We start from the raw sequence: 19,104 nt of genomic DNA, 5'->3' as shown, positions 1-19,104 counted from the left end.
TAGTACTAAAAATAATATCTTATCAAACGCAGAAATGCCTGTGAACATTTCGCTTAATACGTGGAACGAACCTGAAGACTAGCATTTCAAAAACTCGAGCAGAGCAGCTCGGCCGCCAGCTTCAAGTTGCCTTCACGTAGCGAGAGTAGCGAGAGCGTGTGCCGCGCGGCACGGGAATCAACTCACTGACGTCACGCGACAGAGCGCGTCGCTCATAGATATCGGGGCTGATACCAGACACCGCACGACTGTGGTCATTTCTCGCGCCAATTCGCCGATCACGGTGTCAACGATGGCGTAATTTTTTACTGAACCAACTACGAAGGCCAAAATGGAAAACGAAGTGAAACGCTCATTGTACCCGTGTGCGACCGATGGCGGTGCTGCAAACCGCACACCGATGACGTCAGCTGGGAGACACGGATTTGTAGGCTGCTACGCTCCGGTAGTCATACCTGCGTTGTCGTTCGCTTGCTCTATCAGTATCTATCTATCTATCTATCTATCTATCTATCTATCTATCTATCTATCTATCTATCTATCTATCTATCTATCTATCTATCTATCTATCTATCTATCTATCTATCTATCAGTATCTATCTATCTATCTATTTATCTATATATCTATCTATCTATCTATCTATCTATCTATCTATCAGTATCTATCTATCAATCTATCTATCTATCTATCTATCTATCTATCTATCTATCTATCTATCTATCTAGCCACCTAGGTCTTGGTGCTCTCATGGTCGTTTCGTTTACTTGGTATGTTCGAATATTGGCATAGTATGTCAAGAGTGTGTGACGAACATAAATGATAAGTCATGACAATGTTATGACATGTGTGTCATGTAGGGTACGAAACAGCCGCCGTCTGTTCTCGTTTAAATATAGGTCTCGTTTTAAATATAGGTAGTGTAGATGGTTGCTTAAATTAGGGCGGCCGATGATTCCGAAATGTTATGCTAAAAATATAGGCTGTCTGTGTGCCATAATTAATTCGTAATAAAGGTAAAAACAAATATGTTACTTCAAGCAAATCGAATTGGCTTACGGTTAACAAGCGCGCCTGATTTACCGGGTGTATCACGAAATGCGTTCGAAATTGCCTAAAAAAGAAGACAGTTGAGAGAAGTAAATGAACTGGAACCCACATCATGCATGTGGAGACATTCTTTTCTGAATATACAGGGTGATCATTTTCAAGCTTTATGGAATTTTTGTAAATGGCCTCTGGGAAGTAGCATAAGTGTTATCATTGAGCTCCGTTATTCGATGAGGCGGACATTAGTAGCACGAGAAACCGAGACACATATTCATAAATTAACAAAAAATAACCAATTAACTTCTTAGTTAATTACTTTACGACACATATTGCAGTTTACGAATTTTAGCCGGTGAGCTTGTCAGGCGTATCCACTTGGAATGAATTTCCAGAATGACACCAGTTTAGAGATGGGCGCCATGAAACTCGCCTTAAAAATGCGTTGTTGTTCCACCTACACTTTTTACCGAAATACTGTTTTACACATTGAAGCACAAAAGTAACTGGAACGCCCATGTACTTCGTCCGACACTTTGGGAAATAATATCTCGAAACTGCTGTCATCCTGGAAATTCATTTCAAGTGGTTGCGTTTTGCAAGCTCACTGGCTGCAATTCGTAAATTGCAATATGTGTCGTAAAGTAATTAAGTAAGAAGTTAATTACTGAATTTCTCTTAATTAGTTGAAGATGCCTTTCGATTTCTTGTGCTGCCAATGTTCGCCTCTTAGAATAATCCAGCTAAACGATAAAAATTATGCTACCTGCCGCAGGCAATTTTTAAAAACTCCGTAAAGCTTAATTTTGAGCACCCGGTACATAAATGTTATGCGTGTGTGAATATTTTAACATTCACACACGCGCCACGCGCGGACTTAACGGCGGCGCCGCCGGAAGATGCAGCAATATAGTGAGTCGCTACAATGAATTGAATGTTAGTCGCTTTAACGTCGAGATTTATCCTGAGATAGGTGATACTGGATGTGTTTCCTACCCACATCGACAGCTCTAGTTTATTGTCATGCATTGCCACTTTAATATCACCAATGTTACTGTAACTGCACTGTACGAGCTCATCTTATACTTATAATGTTTGTCTTTATAGGTAAGGTTCACCCTGCTTTCAGCGCGTCCTAGTTGAAATGTCCTTCGCAATATTACGTTCCTCTATGGCACTAGTCAGCTGCGCCATGCTCTTAGGACGCAGCTGTTTGATTACCTGTATTAGGATTTCTTCTGATCCTTATGCCGTGGTATAAGGACCTTTTTTCTTTTCAGTAAAACATTACGTTAAATTTTCATCTGTTAGGATTCCCGGTTCCTGCGGTTGAGTCTGGGCTACGCTCTCTTTTTGACCAAAGTTATTATTAATGATGTCCCTGATGTATACTGCAGAGTGTAGTCTCATTCGAAGATGTTGCCGCCTTCATTCGTAGTAAACGAAAAAAAAAAGGAGCAGCGTTGAAGGCGCCATCTCTTGGCGCTCAGTTCACCTACAACCTATGCAGATATTGTTGCAATGACTGACTACTTGCTCGTCAGCGGTTGGCGTAAAGGCGCCGGCACTAGCAGAATCCCTAAAGAATATCGCGATTATTTTTTTTACAGTGAAGCTGTTAACCTCTACTTGGTCAGGATTTTTCGGGGCGTCCACACCAAAAAAAGAAATGGCAGCTGAAGAAGCGGTTTATGTTTGAGTGTCCGCATAACATAATCATGCTTACTCGTACGTTCGATTTACAATCCTATGTTATCATGTTTGCAGCTTGTGTGTGAGTCTTCTCACCCATTTTACCTTGAGAAATTCATTTCGTTCAATCACCCACTTGCGTAAGCGGAAGGCCTACAAGAATGAGGTTGTATGCTGTGCTAACATTACCGCCGTGTACCGGCCGCGACCACTCAGACGGACCTTCGGCGGTAGCTGGAAAAGAGGTTTTGTCTTTCAGTTTCCCCGTAAGAGATTTATGTTTTCTCGTATATCCGAGTAACAGTCGGAAGCTGTCACGTCTGTAGCTTGCGTGTATGTCGTGCTTTACGCATTTTCTTGACGCAATTTACTTTCAAACATTAATTTAGATCAATAAGGCACATGCGCTTGACAGAAGGCCTAGAAGAATGAGGATGTATGCTGCACTTCCGCTCACGTGCGTGCGCACGCGGCCTACGTCGCTTGTGGTGGTGGTGGTGCTGTGAATCGTCGTCTGACGTCACTTGGAGCGGTCGTGCTTGTCTAACGTCCGAACTAGTTACACTGCACATCCACTTTCACGGGGTGCAATGGAAACGGATTGTTTTCTTCTTTTTTTCATAATTATTCACAAAAAGTGTCAATAACACATTTCTGACACGTTTAAATTCAGCAAATTGGCACAAGATGTCACTATCTGCGCTGCTGCTACCGTCCACACCGCCCTTGCTCGGGTATACTATAGAGAGAAAGAATTGACTCAGGTGCTCTTATAAAAATATATGGGAACGGAAAAATTGTTTCTCTCTGCAACCGCTGCCCCGAATCTGATGCGATTTGTTACTTTCACAAGTACAGTTACTGTAGGAAGAATAATTTCAATGTAGGCCTTCAATCTTTAAATAAAGTTCGTTAAATATTACTAACTTTCAAAAAGCAAAGTTATCCTGTGTACAACTCCATGACTCAGCAATGAAAAATAATATCGTAGTTCTGTTAACTGAACCCAATAATTCATTTACAGCGTCTATAGCTTGTGTATTAAAGATCGCTCTGAAACATGCCATTATTGTGTGCGTATGGCAAAAAAAACTTTTGTAAACATCATAAGAAATTCTTGCAACCTCTAAATTCACATAATAAATCCGGCCGCTTAATATGCTCTAACGCATGCAGTTTACAGAACTGAAATCTCTGCTATTGTTGCAGAGTTAGAGATTTGTAAACTTCGTGCTTTTATATTTTCTCAACTTACCGACATTTGGCAATGTTTTCCAACATCGGAGGCTGCAAATTCAAATTCTTCGAAATCGAGTTATTATAATATAACATTGTCTCTGAAATGCAACAAATTTTATTGATGTTGGTCTAGGACGTGTTTGATAGACGCTGTTCGGCATTTTACACTTCCTTGAATGGGTGGCATCAGAGTTGGCCCCGATCTAATGCTTCCATTTTAGGGGATGCTTTGGCTCGTAGGCTCCAATCTAAATACATGGTGAAGGATAAATTATTTTCCTTGGGAGCCACTGCACCAAGTATAGCGAGCACCAAGTATAGCGAGGTTTTTCTTAAAACAAAAGGTTATTCTAGTGACTGTATAGGGGATTTTGATTGAGGCTCTCGATTTGCTTATAAAGATTGTTAAAAAATCGTAAATTTACAGAAAATGAAACTATCAAGTTTACACTTTTGTAACTCAGCAATAAAATTTCACATTTCTGTAAGTTGCATATATTAGTGCACCTAAAATTTACAAAGTTCATGTATTATACACCGCTCTACAGTATAGTGTAATTGAGAGAATGATTTTGCAAAACCATTGTAAAGACAGTAACAATTCACGTAAGCTGTGCAAGTATATGAAATTTGTCCACTTCAGATGCTTCAACAGATGCAGTTTACGAAAGTACGATATCTGTTTTTGATGCTGAGGGACGAACTCGCAAACTTCGGGCTTCCATTTTTTTTACTTACAATATATAAAAGCCCCTGTAAGAAATTCAGTCCATACATACAAATTTTGCTTCCAACACTCACTAGAATGTAACTTTTCTCTGAAATGCAACAAATGTCTTCGAAATCGGCCCAGGCGTCATTTCAGAAGAGCATTTCTTCATTATTTATGTATTTGAGTAGGCGGCATCGGAGTTTGGCCCGAGCTTAAGCGTCCTCTTAAAAGACAGCGCTTTACCCCGGAAGCTTCTCCCTGAAGACATGGGACCGTAGGAATTGTTTTCATCGGCTTATATTTCCGGCTTATTGTGCATATGAAACCCACTCTATTTCCGAAAGACCCTGAAGGTAAATAAATAAATAAATAAATAAATAAATATACACACACTTCTAGAATTTGACCGGCTTCTCACACACCTACACTTGCCACTGTGACACTCCTAGTGCTAACACATTAACATTGATTCATGCAGACTCATGAAGACTCTCCTAGAAGCTTTTTGATAGAACACGATGCACGGCTGTCAGTGTGACCTTGAGGCACGAGTGTGCTCCGATCCTTGTGTCTGTCCTCCCCATCACTCATAATGCCACTTTTTGCTGACCTTTCCCTTCCATAGAAGAAGATTGGTAGCCTGGATGACTTTTGCCTCAGGCCAACCCCTGCGCTCTTCCTGAATTATTCTGCCTCTCTCTCTCCTCGGGAAAATAATGCTGCACGGCGACATAAAGACCACTTTAACAAATTGTCACCCTTTATACCCACGGAAGGGTCCTCGATTAAGCGAGTAAATAGACAACACACAAAATTCAGGAGACGAAGCGAATGTAACGCTTATCTCAGCGTTTAATTTAATTTACTGGCGATATGCTATTCGTGCTCATTAAGCCCAAGGTCTGGGGAAAGGCCTAGGCCAGGGCTTAGGCCCGGGACGAGGAAAGGGCTTGGGCCAGGGGCGGGGCCAAGGCTTAGGCCTAGGCAAGATAGCTCGACGCTGCCTCGCCTTTGGCTCTTCCTCGGCAGAAATGTCCACTTCGGGCAGGTCTGCATGAAAGAAGATCGACCCACACACGGACACTTCATTTGACGTCGCCAACAATGTAATAAACAGAAAATGTTCGATATTTAGGTAAGTTGAATAATTGGCTCGTTGATTTGGATGTTCGAAAGCTGCAAGAGTGGCGTATAGGAGGCACCTGAGCCTAAATATAAGTGTTCTACACTCGAGGCTCGGATATGGCATTATAGGAGACTTGGGTGCCAGATAGTTTCGAAACAAGAGCGATGAAACAAAGTAAAAAGTAACACATCAATTTCAGCCACACAGTTTTCCACAAGCAATTACTAAACAGAACTCAAGCATTAGCGTCAACGGGAGTTGCCAGCATGGCGGTTCAGCCAGAATTTAAATGATGGGTTGTACATCGATTTGCATAAACTTCGTCCTTCTGGCTTCGGGACTTGGCCAATTTATCATTGCTAAAAATGTTTCGTTATAATTGAAGTAATTAGCAAAAAATTACGCATCCGCCGAGACTAACGTCACAAAAAGCGTTTGTGGCCACAAGCATGAAGAGTAGGCATATCCATGCAATAGCATTCATTCCATAGTAGCTGAGTGATGAGAGCAGCATAGTTCCCTCTAGTGATTTCCGTGATACTCAATGCCTTCACTCCAAGCAGGACAGAAGTTCATAAGAATATGGGTGCTCGAAGTGATTGGCAGTAGCCGAACAAAAAATGCCGCTGGAGTCAACGTTTCCACACAAGCACTCGTCTTCGTCAGTTTACCAAGTAATTTCCTCAGCAGCGTTTTTATGTGCCCGTAGCTCACTCTCTCCTTCACCCTCAATGGGGGAGGAGAAGGAGAATCAGCCGTTGCGCAATGTGCGGCAACTGATGTAAAAGTACTAAAACAATGGAAATTTCGCCAGAAAAGACGAAGCTGACTGCGATAGCAACGTTTACAGTACCGATGAATTTCTCGAAAAGTTTTCTCTCTATACGCGGGTGCGACTACACGCAGACGCGCTAAATTTCCTGCATTCTTAAAAGCGTCAACACGCCGCGTAGGGCCTGTAATGGCATCCCACAGACGCCACTGCACTGCACGTAAAATGCGGCACCGTTGAAATATATGTTTCAGATTGTCCAGCATTAATATTGTTTTGCAGTGTTTAACAGTCTCAAAGGAGTTCAGATAAAAAGCATGCGGTGTGAATGAGATGTTTCAGGACTTTTGCATCGAAGCTGTTTATGCGGACCCTGTGCCGTCTTTGTCGGAATCCGCTAGAGAGGGGCCACGTGACCTTGCGGGAGAGGAGAGGAAAAGAAGAGCTCAAAAGGGGGAAAGGGGCTGGCGGGACCCCTTTCCCCCTGTGAGAATGCTGTGAGGGGGTGCAGGTGGAAAGAATAACGGGAATGGGGGCTGACGTAAGTCGCGCCGTCCAATACTAGTGTTGGAGGGTGTGAACGTGAGGCAAGCCAAACAATGGCGGTGTAGGAAAAAAGTAGGTCAACGGAGGATTGGGGTGGGAGAGGAGTTTGCGTTAGCGCTGACTGTATATATAGAGCTTTGGCCAAGGACTCTTGTCTGGGAACGTCATAGAAGAAAAAGGGTGAGGAACGCGCTAGGAACGCCGTCGCCCGTGGACGCCGACGCGTCCCACCCCCCCGCAAGTAGCGCCGTTCGGGCGAGCCAAGCGGCCGCGAATGCAACTACGGCTCGGACGCTCGCTCCCATTGGTGGGAGCGAGCGTCCGAGCGTCCATGTTCCATTCCGTGAAGATGGTCCAACAGCTCACTGTTGGTCCACCTTCACGGAGTGGAAGGGGCGGTGATTTTTTTGGCTCGCATGCTGCAAACGTCTAAAATTCAGTCAGAAAACATAAAAACCGGCCCGAGCAACTTTGGCTGTTGAATAGCGTAGCAGCTACCTCGCATATCTAGCATAGATAAACATAAAACATACACATACATAATTATATATGGAACATCACGCTGATGGCGAAAATTTGCCTGGAATGTCCATATTGATAAGGAACTGCCGCCACAGTGTGGCTGCACTGAAGAGGAGGAAGACGACGCGTGCCTGGTTGATATAGCGTCGCCATCTTGGCTCGGTTAGCTTCCGTGTAAATAAATCAGTAAATAGCCTTGGGCATCAGGCTACACGTAGCATTATTTGGTGGAGGTGCGGGGTGCTAACAATATAATCAATATCGTCTATACCGTAATACTGTAATTATACACGTAACAATATAATTATTATCGCACTAAAAGTGAATTCCGGCACAAGCAATCTCACTGCCGACGTTAATACGAGCTAGCATTCAAGCAAAAAAACAACGTAGCGAGCTGAAGCCACCTTTGGTTAGAATCTGTAGTCATTGAGATTTTCATTTCTTCCGCTTATGCGACATGCGCCGTCTCCGGTATCGGCCCACTATGCTATGACACTCGCTCGCCTTAGTCAGCCATGTCCATGAAAGCATCCCGATACCCGCCGTGGTGGCGTAGTGGCTTTGACATTGTGTTGCTAAGCCTGAGGTCACGGGATTAAAACCCGGCGACGGCGTCCGCATTGCGATGGGGACGAATTGTTAAAATGCCCATGTACCGTGCATACAGTGCACGTTAAGGAACCCCAGGTGGTCTAAATTAATCCGTAGCCCCCCATTACGGCGTGCCTCATTATCATATCGTCGTTTTCGCAAGTAAAACCCCATGAACAACAAGAACAGCATGACGATAACTATACGACGACGAGGCCCTAACGAATAAGGAGCGATGTGTCTGGAACGACGAAGGCATGACGACCAAGGGGTGCCACTTCCGCTCTGGATACGTTAGTGTACCGACGAAAGCCTGTCGTCGATGGTATGAGGTCCTAGTGGCCCAAACTAGTTGACAATTTGGATCACTCGGTAGCCGTAAGACGCTAGACAAATATACTCAGAGTTCCTAAAGTAGGCAAACAATGCTAGTCGCCTTAAAAATGTACTTTGCAGCTACCCACACTACGCATCTGCTTATTCTACTCTTCTTCAATTGATGGTGGGTCAGAGTTAGCTACCCGTGCGTAAAACGCTGCTAAGGAAAGCAGTTGAATCCTGACGGAGACAAGTCCAGCTGTAACATTTGCTCTAGCAACATGCCGTGGTCGACTACTGGTCATCAATGCTTCAAGCTCCTTCAATATGTAGTCCTCAACACTGATTATTTTACGATGGCAACAATACAAGAAACAAGGTGGCTCTACTGTCGGCGGTTCTTCAGGAAAATATCATGCAAATAAAATTAGTGCAGTGGGAATTAAGGTAAAGACATTTCGGCTGGTTGACAGGTGATCACCCAGGTTGTGAAGCTAATTACGTGAAAAACGAGACTCGAAGTCCTGTTTATCATTATGAAGTATCGATGGCCATGAGTCATCTCCTCGTCACACTGGCAGTGCGAGCATATTTATCTATTATAACATGGGCGTATCTATTCTAAACGAATCCAAGGCAATAGGTGGAATATTTGCCAACATGTGCACCATACCGCCGTTGCGAAGATGCTACTTATATGATTGGCTACGCGGCGTGACTCAATATAAATACAGGCACAATAAATTGAAACGCTGGGAATTTAGTGTGCAGGGACTCTATTTTGTAAAGCTAGATTTCATTTTTCGCTTTTTTCGCCATTCGTCATCGCCTTAGACCGCGCCGCTATCTTTGCTAGGTTTTCGACCATTCGGGGCATCTATCATACGAATGGAAAATTGGAAGAAACATTAGAAAATATACGCCCAGACTTATTTATTTCGACTACCTGGCGTGCATGATCTTTTCGTGGTTCAATCATTTAGGGCGCATAACATGATGCACATAGCACGGCAGTTCCATCTATTTACCTTTCAGCGCGAAATCCATCGGAACAGGCAAAGGCCTGGGCTGAGGCCAAGGCAGAGGCTCAGGTTGTGGCCAAGGTTGTGGCCATGGCCGAGGAAGGGGATAGGGCCGGGGGTAGGGCCATGGCCGAGGAAGCCAAGGGGCCGGGTAGAGCTCGCGAAGCTGGTTGACGTTTTCCGCGGGCTCGGCTGCTGCGTCATGAGATCAGTAACGAGGCTACATGCTGTATGCGTGTACACTTCAACGTCGTGCGTGAGAATGCGCCTTGTTTATATGGGTTTGTTGTTTACGGGTTATTGGCGCTCAAAAATGAAACACCATTGTCGAAAGAAAGATTGACGGTAAACCTAACTAACGTGGGTAAAAAATCGTGCAACTGCACGAATCGTGCAAGGAAAAAAACACCCACAAAAAGGGAGAAAACAAGAAGTTGGTGAAACAGCGTGGACAGGAACTCTGCAGGCTTTCCCTAGCATGCAAATCAAGGGTGAAATGTGCTGAATCAACAGGTGCGGGTTTTTTGTGTGCAGCAGGGCTTAATTGTATGTTATAACCTGCGCAGTGAATTCTTCGCACCAGCCATACCATGGCATTTGGGCGCCAACGCGCCCATTACCAGGCATTGCTGGCAGAGCTGAGTTGTTCACACGAAATTAGAAATGCACTTCAGAATCAGCCATTTTATTTTGAATACAATGGTTTCACTATTCAACACACATTCCCTGGGTAAAGAAATTCGTCAAAGGTAAAAAAAATAATGAACTTTAGTCTGCTGTGTTTATTATTGCATATACAGTACGTATTTATAAATAACAGTGATGCATCACTCATATTTTGAAACGAAGAAACCATATTCCTTTCCATCTAGTGTCGAGAACTCATTTTAGGCTGTCCCATAGTGGCATGTGCATTAAGGGCTTGTACAGAGCTCACTCATTTCATCTCAGTTACAACCCGTTTGCTGCTGTCCTGCAAATGCGTGCGGATAAACTTTGCTGATGTAAACATGCTATAAATTAGGAAGGAGGAATAGACGGAAAGACAGGGAGGTCAGCCACTTCTCAGACCGGCCGGCTACAATGTGCTGGGGAAAGGGAGCAAGGGGAACAAGAGATAATAGAAAAGAGATGCAGAAAATGAAGTGTTAGGAAGAGCACAACAAAATGGAGAATACGGCACTGCTTCAAATCTGTCTCTGACACCAGTTCTCCGCAAGCAGCGTAACAACGCTTTCAAAGCCTTCTGCGCTGAGGACGGTCTCGGCCAGTGTCCCATGACACTTTCGTCTGACAAAGGGCGTTTATCAAGTCCATCTAACACTCGTGAAAGTTATTTCCTGGGCGCACTGAAGCGAGGACACTCAGAGAGAAGGTGGCATTTATATTAGAAGACTAGCCGTATTTCCTAAACCTTGCAGGAAATTGCGGACGTAGGTTTAGAGCAATATTCGTTTACGTCTTGACTTCAAGAATATCCGCAATTGTCTGATAACGTGTCATCATTAGCAATCATACTCGCCCCGCGCACCAGCTTTCGAGGGGTTTCCTCAAACCATTGGTGTTGGCTCCGACGTAGACGTCACAGCAAAATAGTGACGTAAGCGGTTGACAAGCCGAAGTGGCTCACGCGGCCGCCAGAATGGATATCAGAATGAGCGAAAGAGAGGGAGAGAGACAGAAGAAAGGGGAAAGGCAGGGAGGCTAACCAGATGGGAAGATCCGGTTTGCTACCCTACGTTGGGGCGAAGGGGGAGGAAAAGGTAAAGTGACCGGAAAGTAGAGATAAAGAAACGAGCACAGACACACAATTACAGTCTGTCACTGTCACCGCATACTGCCACCGTACAGCACAGTAGCACTTGCAGGAATAGACACAACTGTTCAGGCTATACCCGCTTGTGCAAGTCTGTTGTCCTTAAAAATGTAACTGTGCCCTCGTCGCCCTCCGCTGCGATGGCTTGAGATGTCGGCATTCTAAAAGAAGTTCCTCTGTTCGAAGTCTTTGGTCAAAGCGTGCTATCGCGATTGCGAGCGACCGTCTCGGTAAATTGTAGTGAGGAGAGTCACAGAGAAGCTGCGAGAAAAATATCATATTGAGCCAGAAACAGAATAACGCGTACGGGCGGTTAGTGCCCCTGCAACACAGTCGGAATGCAACACAGCCAGAGGCTTCATTTCTGAAGCATCTGTCCTGTATGCGGATACTTAAGCCATATCACCCGACTCAGTGCATTACTGCAAACACGATTTGGTGCTGGGCTCGTTGGCGACCTTCAGAAATTAACATGTCGCGGAGAAGACATCGCCAGGAAGAAGAGGTGAGTAACAGTGCGCAACCACCAACAAATTTTACGGCTGGTTGAACAGCACCAATATATATATATATATATATATATATATATATATATATGCACAAAATCTAAATAAGAGAAACAAGAAAGCACGAAATGACCAAACAGGACGCCTTCCTTGACATCGCATCGGACATGAACATCATTTCTATGCCGTGTAGAACTACAGAAGTATCACGGATGCGCCAGTTTCCTGTTTCCTTGATGAAGCGGGCTTCTAACAGTTCTCTAGCCTTGACATAGCGCTTCGTTCTAGTATTTCGGTGATGTCTGTTAGCTTTGTTACACATTTGCAAGATTCACGACGCGTAACTGGTTCTCCGTTCACCTTTTATGTCCGGCAGCTCTTCCATTTAGGCGGCGCCTAGTTTTTTCTCCATACACTTTACCACGTGTCAGTGGGATTTGATAATATAATATTGATATTGATACTGCAGTATTACTGCTAGACAAGCCGACGATATTTATAGGGGCATTTGAGGCAATACTTTTGTTTCTTCCTTAGGCTCACAAAATGTAGTAACAAAATTCGCGTCATATTACTGAAAAACTCACCTTCATCGGCACAGCTGCACTGGACGACAAGCGCCAAAGTGATGGCGATGACGGAAAAGGACTTCATGGTCGCTCCGTTTGGCCTGCGTCTGCTGCAATGGGTTACTTTCGCACTCTTTAAATACACAGCGCTTTCTTATCAGATCGCAGTGACCAGATAGCACTGTACACCGTGGCCGCGACGCAAATAATAATGTACTTATGCTGTCAATAGCTGAAATTGATCTCCAGTAGTGGGAGATGGCTCCTGATACACGTGCTTCCAACAATGGGCCATTGTCTCGCCGCATTATTAGCCTCTGGAATTCCCGGTGACCGCGCGTGGGTGATATGAGGCTCGTGTAGTGTTTTCCGGAGAATCATTGAAGATCCAACTTGGCCACCCTAAAGAATTTAGAGACGTCTGTGCCTAAAGTCTACGTGCAAGCGTATATTTCACTGGCTGTTCACAGGCTGATTACGTCAATAATTTGCAGAAGTATATAATTCTTTCCAGCAACTTCATTCTATGCAATTTTTGTATGTAGTGTTCATCATGTAGTGTCCTAGCTAAAAAAAAAAAACTCACAGGACCATTACGAATGTGTACCGTGAATGTTTAAGCGTTAGCTGTGATGTGGGCTAGGCGTTCTTTCTGCCGATATCGGGCTCGCCGAATCGCTTTGGGGTTTGAAGGTCCGGCTTCTTCAATAATATTTCAGTGCAAAGGTTGAAGTACGTGGTGATATTTTTTTTAGTTTTCCGGAAATTTTAAAGATCGCTGGTTCCAGATAAGACAATTGCAGTCCATGAGCTGAATTATTGCCAGAGGCGTACATACTTGCACTAGAAATCGAAACACATATTTCACTAATTAAAAACATCACTAATTAACTTCTCCCTTATTCACTTTACAGCACATATACATATAAATAGAAGAAGAAGAATTTTTATTCATTCACGAAAAGAAAAGAACAGTAACAGAATATACAGAAGGAGGTCCCAAATAACGCTCAAGGCTGTAAGGGGACCTCCTGTTCTAATTAATAAGCACAAAACAAATTAGGTTAGAGCAAATGCAGCAAAGTCGTAAAGTTTCCTACAAATAATTACATACGACACAAAAAGAATTGAAACATTATATAATAGTATACAGAATTACGCTTTTAACAAATAAAAAGTAACAAAGCAATTCAAGTTAATGCAAATGCAACGAAGAGGTAGAATTGTTAACATGTATTAATGCAGGAAAACAAGTAAACTGAAAACATGGCATAACGGTGTACACAATTATATCTTGTAATGAATTCAAAACAAAACAAATCAGGGGAAGTGAAATGTAGCCAAGGGGCAGAGTTTTAACAAGTACGGACATAAGGAAACAAGCGGACTGAGCTGTGGTGAAATGTTAAACAGAAACAATGGTTTACACGTAAATGAAGCAATCAATTGCAAGAGTTTGCAAGACTTATCCACTTCGAATCAATTTCCTCAATTTTTCGGCAATTAGTTGAATATGTGTTTTAATTTCTCGTGCTAGTAAGGTCCACCGCTTCGAATGACCCAGTTCATGGACAAGAATTATGCTCTTTGCCATAGGACATTTTTTTTAAATTCTGGAAAACTCAAAATGGTCATTCTAAAATGCTCAAAATATAGCATTCTAGATTAAACTGCTGCACTCATCGATATGGTGATCGAACACTCGCCAGCTTTATAAGCATACACTGGAGCAGCCGAAGACGCTATGACAGAGACGGCATGAGAATGGGATGACGATTGCGAAATGGTGAAGACAGTATTACGATGATGACAGCCTGAGGTGACCGCATGGGGACAATAGGATGACGACGACTCTACGATGGCGACGACTGTATGACAGCGACTATATGACGACAATGTCCTGTCGATGACGATACGACAGGAATCATATGGCGAAGCTTGAGTGACGACGATCGAACGAATATGGTGGCATAATAACGACGTTATGAGAACCATTCCTACTGTAAAAGAACACCGTATTCCCCTAACTCCTTTATCCCATAACATCATATGACTTATGGGAAAAACGAGTTTCTGTATGGAATCCTGTATGTTTCATATCGGACTATCGGATATTGGAGTTATGGGGCATACAGATTTGTCAATAGGGATTGCATAACGATGTCTGTATGACGACAACGCAATGATGACGATGACATGGCAACGCCGGAACAATCGCTATTATTGACGACAGCAAGGTTACGATGCAGTGACGAAGAAGGAATGACGTCGATAGAACGACGAAGGGCGCGCGCAGGCATCCTATCACACACGATAAAGGCAAATCTGTGCCTTTTTAACTTCGGTATAGAGCATTACATACCGGAGTTTGGCGATTCTTCTTCGATGATTCGTCGCAAGAAGTTAAATAATTATAGCTACCACGTAACAGCCAACACCGAGTTACAAGTTCTACACCGTTTCCTAAACCGCCCTTTTCTTTATCAGTTATTTTTCTAACATACGCAGTTTTCTTCCTAAACGTAATATCATATCAAACCTTCTCTCCTCCTCTGAAAGCAATCTTCTGGTACTCACCGAAACATGGCTTTTTTACGACGTTTCTGTCGCAGAAATTCTTGCTGACCTTCCTTATTTTGACGTGTTCCCCAAAGATAGGCAGGGGTCTAGGGGGAGGGGGGGAGGGCGGGAGGTGTTTTTATTGCTGTGAATAAGCAGCTTTCCTGCTCCATAATTAACTTATCATCTGAACTGGAAATTATATGGCTAAAGTTCAATGTTAACCCACAGCTGCTACTTCTAGGTGTTTGCTATCACCCCCTTAACAGTACAGAGGGTTTTTCTTTCAAACTTAATGATATGCTAAGTCAATTTACTAAAAAGTACTCTGATCCACGTATCTTGCTCTTCGCAGACTTCAATTATCCTAAGATCGACTGGTCTTCAGCGCAATCACGTTCCAACCAAGCAGGTGCTAAAGATTTCCTTGACATTTGTCTTAACTTTAACTTAACGCCAACACGCGTAACTTTACCAACACGCGTAATACAGGCTACCTTGAGAACATTTTAGATCTTATAATAACCACTCATCCCGAAAGCCTGTCAGCCTTTAACTATCTCCGCGAAATTAGTGATCATAAAGTAATCCATGCCACCTTCACCTTTACTCCCAGTTTACGCCGTTCTTACAAAAAAGTCAGCCGCCTCTACGACAAAGGCAACTACGCTGCAACAAATCAAGAACTACACGACTTTTATGAAATATTCCAATAAAGTATTCATTTGCAATCTGTGGAAAACAACTGGTCTCTCTCTCAGAATAAACTTAACACCCTAGCAGACAAGTTCATTCCAACTATTGTCGTTCACGCTGACATCCAGCCATGGTTTAATGAAGCACTTAAAACTCTCGAGAAGAAAAAAAAACGTATTTTTTTTGATCCGATAAAATGAAACCTAACCCAGGCGACTCGGAAAGTTACTATGAGTCAGAGCATGCCTACTTGGACAATATCCGCAGAACTAAACACTTATCATAACAACCTTCATGGCATGATAGCTAATAACCCCCAAAAAATTTTGCACATCACTATTCCCCAGGCAACTACAAATATCACTATTCCGAACTAAATGGGTGATCCTCTATCAGAAGTTGATTGCGCTAATGTTTTAGCACATTTTCGTCTGCTTTCACCATAGAATCCCCGATACATGCATTCAAAACATTTCGGCTCCTGCCATGTCAAAAATACCTGCAATCTTTCTTTCATTAAACGGTATCTGCAGCGTAATAGAAAACCTCAAGATGTCATCGTCTCCTGGCCATGACGAAATTACTTCAAAACTGCTAAAAAATGCCAAAATAATTTATGATTCTTATTTAATCTTGCTGTTTTGCCAGTCATTAACAACAGATAACCTCCCGCTTCAATGGAAAGTTGGCAAGGTCGTTCCGGTCTACAAATCTTACCACAAAACTACCGCTCAATTTCCGTAACAAGCGTCCCTTGCAAAATCACGGAACATGTCATTTTCTCAAACTCAAACGACTTCTTTCATTCATCACAGCACGGTTTCCATAAGCGACTGTCTTGTGGAACCCAATTGGCCATCTTTCTTCATGATGTACCTCGATACTTAAACACAGACCGCCACAATTTTCTTCGATTTCGCAAAAGCCTTTTACAAAGAAGCTCATCAGCGCCTGCTTCTAAAACTTTCAAAGTTTAATATTCAGCTTAACGTACTAAGATGGATAAAATAATTTCTTACTAATTGTTCACAGTTTGTGCAAATGAATAACAATGTTTCTAATCCGCTTCCCGTAGCATCAGGCGTTCCACAGGATTCTGTGAATCGCGCTACTAGGTTCACTCACTCTGCATATTCTTACGACATCAGCGTATCATCCTTAAAAGCAGACTACGATTTACCAACTCTTTCGTATCGCCGTCGCATCGCTAGCTTATCTTTATTTCACAGATTTTTTTGACAGTCATCTCGCTCTCCCGCCATGCATTTCACCGCCAGCACGAATAGCACTTCGCACCGGTCATTCATTAAGTGTCGCTCTCCCCAAAGTTCGCACTGTCACTCTTTCTTCTTCTTCTTCTTTCCTTCGCGTAGTTGTAGACTGGAACGGCCTTCCTTACGGCATCGCTGCCATCATCAGTTCATCTGCATTCACGGAAGAAGCGTCAACGATTCTCTCACCTTAACTATAATATCGTTTCAACTATTGTTGTAAATCCCGCCCCTTATGTAATACTCCCGTGTGGAGTCTTTAAGGAAATAAATAAATAAAAAAAGAAAGAAACAAAGGTTGAATGAAGACGACGGCAATGACGACAATGTGATGACGACGAGTGTGTGAGGACGTTGCCGTGACAACAGCTGCATTATGAAGACGGTGGCGGGACGAAGAGGGGGGGGGGGGGTGGCGACGACTGTGTGAAGACGGCTATGTGATGACAACGGCGTGATGATGGCAGTTTCACGAGAATCAGATGACAATGGAGCGAGATGGCACGACGGCGACTGTAGGACGACGATAGCGCGACTTTGAAGGCGTTACGACATTGGCACATAAGCAGTGGCATGAAGACATTCCCAGTGGAACATTTCCAGTGGAACATACCCAGTGACACATGCGCATGTAATTGTAGCCTGCGCTCTCTCCGGAATCGTCCCAATATGCTAAATATGTCCCACTACTGCGCATGGCGCCAATGGCACAAGACTGATGGAGGTGATGAGAAAGGGTAACAATATAAAATAAGACGCTTCTCCTGAACATTTCCCTGAGAGTTTTTCCCATCTAAATGAAGCCTATGACATTTGTAGGCTAGGAAGAGCGTCAAGAAGGCACTGAACTCCTTCGTTTGTTCTGCGAGGGGCAACGGTCAATGCCCTTTGCATTTTTCCTTCCTTGGCCACTATGCACTATCGACCAAAACAGTTTACGGACCACGGGATCTCAGAAGACGCTAAATATCCGAGTAGCCTTCAAAAGTACCCAGTACAAGCGTGCATCACACTTTTGCTCGCACATGCCAGTAGAGGCGGCAGGAAATGGGAATAGAAGGCTGCGTTCTGAGGCTGCGGAGATATTCAGCTTTTTGTCAGATCCCTTGGTCTGACAAAACTTTTTCGGTGGCGTCATCCGGCGGCGTCATAAATGATCTCGTGAACAGGCGGCATGAAAAAGTGCAAAATTTTCGTTTGCCGATTTACTAAACGGTATATATTCTATCGAAAGACGAAATGATTCGTCAAAAAAATTAAATTATAGAGTTTTACGTCCCAAACCCCGACCTGATTATGAGGAGTGCCGTAGTGGGGGACTCCAGAAATTTGGACCACCTGGGGTTCTTTAACGTGCACCTAAATCTAAGTACACGGGTGTTTTCGCATTTCGCCCCCATCGAAACCGGAATTCCATCCCACAACGTCGTGCTCAGCAGCCCAACACCATAGCCACTGAGCAACCACGGCGGGTGAAATGATTCGACTTCTTTTGCAACTATATGTGATCGGTTATGGCAAAAGTTTTGTCGATATTTCTGCAGTTCCCCTTTAAGCGCGGTTTTATTCTCCCGTTTTATACTATGTTTTTTTTTCTGACCGGCGTATGGTCTTGAAGAATAAAAAAAACATTACTTTGGTGTCAATAGTTGCGGACGGGTACGCCTCGATCCAAAGAAACTCAGGACGCAAAGATGGAATGTCGCTTGATTCAGTGAGAATCCTGGGTTACTGAAAATAGTATCGTCAAGCTGAGTTGCCACTTCGTGTTTCCACAAAACATTATACGGAAACACTTTAGGCCTGACCGGGATAACATAAGCACAAACTCCACTTCCATGACAAAAGCATCTATATCAACGCTTTTAGTTTGAAACAACATGTTTATGAGAGTGCATTTCATCAGTATGTTTGCCTCTTGCATCATACTATAAATTTGTACTGGAGGTCCAATACAAACGTCTTCCCTATTTATCAAGCCCTTGAGGAATAGAAGAGAATGCCGTTCAAGAACTGAAAATAATTTTCTTAGAAAACTATATTTGAAAGAACTTTCCAGCTCCTACCGGGGAACCTTTGTTCACAATAAATATAAACAT

The 19,104-nt window shown here is 43.4% G+C and overlaps 1 protein-coding gene across 2 annotated transcripts; it reads right to left on the bottom strand.

The window, feature by feature from the left end:
• Positions 1-5,502: 5,502 nt before the first annotated feature.
• Positions 5,503-12,629, bottom strand: LOC119453567 (protein TsetseEP-like). 2 transcript variants are annotated; one of them, XM_037715615.2, is made up of 3 exons: positions 12,498-12,629; positions 9,595-9,783; positions 5,503-5,738 (listed from the first exon to the last, which is right to left on the bottom strand). In XM_037715615.2, exons 1-3 carry the CDS (start codon positions 12,562-12,564, stop codon positions 5,578-5,580), a joined length of 417 nt encoding a protein of 138 aa, XP_037571543.1. In that variant the 5' UTR covers positions 12,565-12,629; the 3' UTR covers positions 5,503-5,577. The 2 variants fall into 2 exon arrangements, with proteins under 2 accessions (XP_037571543.1, XP_049524206.1); XM_049668249.1 differs by having other exon boundaries at positions 9,595-9,780; positions 12,498-12,625.
• Positions 12,630-19,104: the final 6,475 nt, after the last annotated feature.

Source organism: Dermacentor silvarum, chromosome 5 (assembly GCF_013339745.2).
Source record: "Dermacentor silvarum isolate Dsil-2018 chromosome 5, BIME_Dsil_1.4, whole genome shotgun sequence".
NCBI lineage: Eukaryota > Metazoa > Arthropoda > Arachnida > Ixodida > Ixodidae > Dermacentor > Dermacentor silvarum.
Note: the sequence above shows the minus strand (reverse complement) of the source record. Positions and strands in the feature narration are given on the sequence as shown.